This window comes from Arachis ipaensis, chromosome B10 (assembly GCF_000816755.2).
Source record: "Arachis ipaensis cultivar K30076 chromosome B10, Araip1.1, whole genome shotgun sequence".
NCBI classification, from domain to species: domain Eukaryota; kingdom Viridiplantae; phylum Streptophyta; class Magnoliopsida; order Fabales; family Fabaceae; genus Arachis; species Arachis ipaensis.
This window is the reverse complement of record NC_029794.2, coordinates 133882123-133889780: the sequence shown is the minus strand read 5'-3', so window position 1 is coordinate 133889780 and position 7658 is coordinate 133882123. Positions and strand designations below refer to the sequence as shown.

Here is a 7658-nt window from a genome sequence, read left to right as displayed (position 1 = left end):
TACGTCACAAGTTCAAATCATATAATAAATCAATCATATATTATTATATAACTATCAAATTAAATGGTCTATATTACACCTTCAAATTTGATCTTTTTTCAAAATTACGTTAACTCAGAATATTTATGTGTCCACCTACCCTTTATAACAAATAACAAGTATGTCTGTCGTGTTACATTTACATTGCTTCTTAACAGAAACAGTTGAACAACTGAACACTAACCTTTATATATGCATCTACCTACAACTTTGGCAGGGACTTCTTTAATGTTGCAAGCACAGGATTGTTCTGGTTATTGTTGCTTGGAATCATCATAACAGCATTGCTTCCTCGTTTCCTTGTAAAATTCATTTGTCAATATTACTTTCCCAGTGACATTCAGATTTCAAAAGAAGCTGAGAAGATTAATGGGAATCAAATTCAAAGAGAAAATTTTGAAAGAGGACAAATAGAAATGCTTCCTATCTCAGATGTCCCACCAAGATGATGAGAAGTCATCTTTTGTACAATTTTCCATTTATTTTTGTAAATCTTGCATATTCTTTAGGCTACCTCAGGTTATTTAATTTGTTGGTTCATAGATTTCATCCATTACTATCCGAAGGATAGAGTTTTGTTATCACTTCATAGGGTTGTACCGTGTTGATATTGAAATGTACCATAATTGAGTATAGGGACTTTAGGGATCAATCCCTTGGTTAATGGGTCTGCTAGCATATATTTTGTTCCTATATGTTTTATGAAAATCTGTTTTTCTTGAATTTTCTCCTTAACAACTAAGAATTTGATGTTTATATGCTTCGATTTTGTCAAACTCTTATTGTTGTTGGAGTATAATACTACTGACTTGTTGTCACATAATATTTTTAATGGCTTTTCAATGTTATCTACTATACGAAGCTCAGTGACAAAGTTTTGCAACCATATGCCATGTTTGGATGCCTCAAAGCAAGCAACATATTCTGCCTCCATTGTTGAGAAAGCTACAAGAGTCTGTTTGTTAGACTTATATGCAATAGCTCATCCAGCCAAAATGAAGATACAGCCTGAAGTAGAGCGTCTACTGTCTTGACATCCCGCAAAATCGGAATCAGAATACCCAATGATCTCCAAATTTTCTGATCTCCGATAAGTAAGCATGTAATCCTTTGTTCTCTTCAGATAACGCATTACGCGTTTAACAGCTATCCAATGATCCATGCCCAGATTACTCAAGTATCTACCCAACACTCCTACTATAAATGATATATCGAGACGTGTGCAGACTTGAGCATACATTAATCTCCCTAGTGCTGATGCATAAGGTTTATCATGCATTGCTGTCCTCTCAAGATCATTTTTAGGGCATTGCTTGAGACTGAACTTGTCTCCTTTAGCTACGGGTGTGTCCATTGGTCTACAATTTTTCATGCCATATCTACTTAAATCTTTTTGATATAGTTCTTTTGTGATAATCCAAGAATACCTTGAGAATGATCTATTAGTATTTCGATTCCTAATACAAAAGAGGCATCACCAAGATCTTTCATTTCGAATTTGTTGGATAGGAATTTCTTAGTTTCATGTAACAAGCCTATATCATTACTGGCAAGTAGAATGACATCAACATATAAGACCGAAAAGATGTATTTACTCCCACTGAACTTGCGGTATACACACTCATCTATGATATTCACCTCAAAACCGTATGAGGTAATGACTTTATGAAATTTGTGATACCATTGACGGGAAGCTTGTTTGAGACCATAGATGAATTTTTTTAACTTACAAACCATAGATTTTGAATCACCTGATACAAAATTTTCTGGTTGTACCATATACATTGTTTTATCAATGTCACTATTGAGAAACGCAGTCTTTACATCCATCTGATCTAGCTCCAAATCAAAATGAGCTATTAGTGCCATTATGGTTTTAAAAGAGTCTTTTGATGATACTGGAGAGAAAGTCTCTTTATAGTCTATGCCTTCTTTTTGAGTAAAGCCTTTAGCGACTAGACGAATTTTATATCTCTCGACATTACCCTTAGAATTTCTTTTGGTTTTAAATATCCATTTACAACCAATTGGTTTCACATCTTCAGGTAATTCTACGAGATCCCAAATGTCATTGTCTTTTATAGACTTCATCTCTTCTTTCATGGCATCAATCCACTTTTCAGAGTTAGAACTTTGCATGGCTTGAAGAAAATTGATTGGGTCATTTTCTGTCAAACCAATGCCATCCTCATGTTCTTGGAGATGGACATCATATTCATCCGAAATTGCACTTCTTCTTTCTCTTATAGATCTCCTTAATGACACTTCTTGAGGTAGTTGAGCTTGCTGTATGGGTTGGGATTGAGGAGAATTCTCATCATTTTCCTGTACTGTAGCAGTATCTTGAGCAACAACAGTATTCTCATTGTTCTCTTGTACTGTAACTGAATCTATAGTAGGATTCTCATTTTGCTCTTATACTATAACTGTATCTTGAACAACAATAGGCACAAGGATCTGATCATTGTCAGTTACAGAATCCTTATAAAAAACAACATTCCTAATATTTCCTTCCCCTCAAACTCAACATCCTCAAGAAATTTCGCATTTTCCGTTTCAAAAATAGACCTTGATGCAAGATTGTAAAAGTTATACCCCCGTGAGCACTCAGCGTAACCAACAAAGTAGCAACTAATTGTCATTGAGTCCAATTTTCTTTCATGCGGCCTATAAGGTCGCGTTTCAGCTGGACATCCTCAAATATGCAAATGCTTTATATTGGACCTTTTCCCAGTCCAAATTTCATGAGATTTTGTTAACTGCTTTGCTTGGTACCCTATTAAGGATGCACACTGCGGTCTTTAAGGCTTCTCCCCAGAGTGATTCAGGCAAGGAAGAATGACTAATCATACTTCTCACCATGTCCTTAAGAGTTCGGTTCTTTCGCTCTGCAACACTATTCATACTAAGTTTGCCTGGCATAGTGTATTGCGAAACAATACCATACTCCTCTAGGAAAAGAGCAAAAGGTCCGGGACACTGCTCACCTGAACCGTCATATCTTCCGTAGTATTCACCACCACGATCAAATTTGACAGCTTTAATTTTCTTTCCAAGTTGAAATTCAACTTCAGTTTTGAGAGACTTAAAAACATCCAAGACTTGGGACTTTTCATGAATTAAATATAGATACCCGTAACGAGAGTAATCATCTATGAACGTAATAAAGTACCGTTGTCCATTCCAAGAGACAGTAGAAAATGGGTCACATATATCGGTTTGTATCAATTCTAAGACATCTTTAGCTCTCTCGGCACCTAATTTCTTTTCGTTTGTCCTTTTCCCCTTTATGCACTCAATGCAGACTTCAAAGTCCGCCAAATTTAGGGGTCCAAGAATTTCATCCGACACGAGCCTTTGAATTCTCTGTTTAGAGATGTGACCTAGGCGTTTGTGCCATAATGATGTCGAATTCTCATTTATCTTTCGTTTTGTACCCGTTTGCAGTATTTCATTATTATAGGAATTTAAGTCAAGCCTATATATATTATCCACCAAATGACCAGAGCAAATATTATTCGAATTATAAAAGAGACTGACTTTATTGTCTCCGAACGAACAAAAATAACCTGATTTGTCCAAACGAGAATCAGAAACTAAATTTCGTCTAAATGACGGTGCATAAAATGTCTCTAATAAATTCAAGTAAAATCCACTCGTGGAACATAATCTTAAGGTTCTTATAGCTTCGACTGCAACTATATTGCCATCTGCCACATAGATGTATCTTTCAGCATCACTTGGCGGTCGGTTCCACAGGCAACCCTGCATAGTAACACTTACATGAGTAGTAGTAGCAGAATCTACCCACCAAGTATCAACAGGTGCATAACTTAAACTAACCTCAAAACAAACAAAAGTAAGAATTATACCCTTCTTTACACGCCAAGTGGCATATTTGGTACAATCATTCTTCATGTGTCCCACCTTCTTACAGAAGAAATAGGTTGAAACTTGATCCTGTTTCTTAGCCTTTTTCTACTGAGAAGGCATATCCGTAGTAGTATCACGCTTTCTTTTATACTGAGAAGATGAAGCTATGTGAGCACTTTCAGTCTTATCTTGCTGCAGTCTCTCTTTTTCTTGCACACAGTGACATATAAGCTCATTTAAGGACCAAGTGTCCTTCAGAGTGTTATAACTCACTTTGAATTGCCCAAAGTGTGCAGAAAGGGAGATCAAAATGAAATGCACGAATAAGTCTTCAGACAACTCTAACTTTAGTGCTTTCAATTTTGAAGCAAGATGAGACATTTCCATAATGTATTCCCTTATGTTCCCTTTACCTTTATACCTCATGGAGACAAGTTTGGTCAAAAGGCTACTTGCCTCCACCTTTTCATTCTTAGTAAAGAATTTTTTGACATCTTTCAGGAACTGTTTAGCATCTTTATCCTTAGTAATTGAGTCTCAAAACGCCTCAGGAATTGAGCGCTTCATGATCATAATGCTCATTCGATTGGATCTCTCCCACTTCTCTATTTTAACCTCATTGAGATTTTCCTGAGTGGAAGTGGATTTCTCCTCTTGAAGAGCTATATCCATATTCATACAACCGAGAACAATCTCCACGGTATCCCTCCAAACTTTAAAGTTTGAACCATTTAGCATAAGAATACTACTAATTTGTGCAGAAACATTGGTAGTTAAAGCCATAGAACAAAAGAACATATAGTAAACATTAGTTAAATAATGGAAAAAATTCATATTGAGATATCTAGAACAACATTAATTTTCAATCTTTGGATAGAAAAATTAACTGTAAGTGATACTCTCATTGCAATAATCTAATATTGTCAAAATTCCTGTCATACATTAAGCCTTTCTTTGGACCGATTTAATGCGCACATGGAAATCTAAACTTCACAACCTATTTATGACCGCATATATTTTCTATTAATTGGTCAAACAATAACCTTCCTTTGAGCCGATTATTGACCGCATAATTAATAGAAAATAAACAGAAATGTGCAATGCTTATTATTTGGCCAAACAATAAACTTTTTTTGGGCCGATTATTGTTTGCATAAATAATAAGTATTACTTTATTCTTAATTAGTTACCCAAACATGTATTTACCATCAATATGTGTATATAATTCGGCCAATATAGACCTTCATTTGGGGTGACCAATATTCGCATGAATTATATATCACCATATTCTTAATGTTTTGAATAAATTAATTTTCACAAAAGAGACTATTTTGACCCATAATGTTCAATCAATTTATTCCAAAACTAAATCTTTATAAAATTAGTGGGTATAATAATTCTTATATCCCAAGAGGATAATCCATTAATTTTATACCAAATTAATGACACACAATTAAATTTAAGACAATACAAAATATTATATATTTAATATATTAATTATGATTATTCACGCAACAAAATACCATAACGTCAAAATACAGTATGCACATTTACATAGTCAAAAGAATTTTGAACAATTTTCAATTTCATCATGTGATAATGATAATTCTTATTTTATCACAAAAAAAAAAGAATAAATGACTATTTATACTCATGAAAGATAAAAATGTTGACATATATATCCACATTAAATCGAAACTAAACTTGTACCCACGCAAGATACTTTCCATGTGACAAAAATATCCTGTCTTTGGAAGGTTATGCCACATAGGGTACTTTTGTCACACAGAAAAAATCTTGCATGGGTACAAATTTAATTTCGATCTAATGTTTTTTTTTTGTGACTAATTTCGATTTAATGTGAGTACATATGTTAGTATTTTTATTTTTTATAGATACAAATGGTCATTTATTCAAAAAAAAAAAACTTTTGCAGGTAGGTTCATATATATGTATACAAAGAATATGTGGGTAATAATAATATAATTCAAACAAGCTTTATTGCATTCAGAGATTTGCAAGCCAAATGCATATAATCAATATATATATATATATCCAGTAAAATAAACACTAAAAAATAAATATTTTTAATGATTCAAATAAGAATGGCTCTGATACCATTTATTAGAATAAATAATTTTATTAATCCAAATCATCCATATTGAATCATCAAAATATATCATAATGCGAAAGCGTACTTTTATTCATGAAAGTTAGAAATTGATGGAATGATTTGGATTTTGTAGTTTTTTCGATCTTCTTCAACCAAAGCCTTTTGTATCCCTAAGCGGCTGAATTGTGACTCTTCTGATGGGAAAGAGCGACAAAGACGGCTTTAGTATATTGGGGACCGAGATTCTGAAGGCACTATTTATATTTGAGCATGGCACTCATTAAACCTTAAAGTTCAAATAAAATAGTATCTAAAGTCCAAAAGATAATATATCTAAAATCCAAAAGATAATTATCTAAAGAACAAAATATAATATCTGATTTTATTCTCATTTAATTCCAAATCAAAAGTAATAATGACTTATTCAATTTAGTATTTATAACAATAAATGAGATCACCATTATATAAGTCATTTAATTTGAAATAGTATAATTTGTGATTATAATTAATATATGTATGCCCACAAACAAATTAGGAAATTAAAATAATTTTCTAATAGACATGACTTTGAAGTTTGGATAGATATGATTGTAAGTAAGATTGTAAACTTTCTAACAAATAAGAATCATGAATTGTATTTGAATAAAACTCTACATCCAACCAAAATTCTTATCTAAGTCTATTCAAATTGTTGTAATAACTTTTTAAATCATGCGCTTCTTCTCTGTTTCTTTCTCTTTTTCCTTCTTCTTCTCCTCCTCCTCCTCCTTGTATTTCTTTTTCTTCTTCCAAATTTATGCAGGTTCTTCTTCTTTCCTTCTTCTTCTCCTCCTCTTTCTTCTTCTTCTTCTTCCAACGAAGCACGTGCAGGTTCTTCTTCTTCCAAATTTACACATGCAGGTTTTTTTTTCTTTTCTTCTTCTTCTTCTCTTCCTCTTAGAGATTATCAATTCAATTCAATTTAGAACACTGCGTCCATTCAATTCAATTCAATTCATAATGAATCGAACATGTTATTAAAGTGAAACAATTGTATAGTACTAAATGAATGAATAATTATTCATTATATAAAATCAAATTCACAACCGCTTTCTGCATGATAAACCAAACGCGTTATTAAGGTGAAACAATTGTATAATATTAAATGAACGGAACATTATCCATTATATAAAATCAAATTAAAAATACATACGTCTACAATTTAAAGATTATTAATTCGATCGAAAAAAAATAATCCATTAGCAAAATGTTGGTGTTGTTGGTGATGACGATAACGAAAAAGGAGAAGAAGAGGAAGAGAAGGAAGAAGAGAAGCAGAAGAAGAATCTGCGTGCCCGAAGGAGAAGGAGGTATGCGTGAATTTAAAAGAAAAAGAAGAGGATGTATTTAAAAGAAGCCCGTGTAATAACGCTCTTTTAATGAGAGTAATTTTTATTGGTGTTGGACCTACTTAAATAAACTTGAATGAAAAAATATTTGGATGTGTAGCAAGTAAAATTTATACAAAGTTACAAATAATAATTTATAACATTGTAAACTTGGGGAATAACAAATATTATTCCGTCTAGTGTGTTTAATTATTTATTATTATATTAAAAATTATTTTTTTATAAAATTATTTAAAAAACTAAAT

At 32.5% G+C, this 7658-nt stretch overlaps 1 protein-coding gene across 1 annotated transcript in view; it reads left to right on the top strand.

Moving 5' to 3' along the window:
* LOC107623774 (phospholipid-transporting ATPase 1) overlaps positions 1-674 on the top strand; it is a gene marked incomplete in the record, with an annotated part of 6054 nt that extends 5380 nt beyond the window's left edge. Inside the window, 1 exon segment of the mRNA XM_016326144.2 lies at positions 257-674. Coding sequence (XP_016181630.1) covers positions 257-488 — 232 coding nt within the window.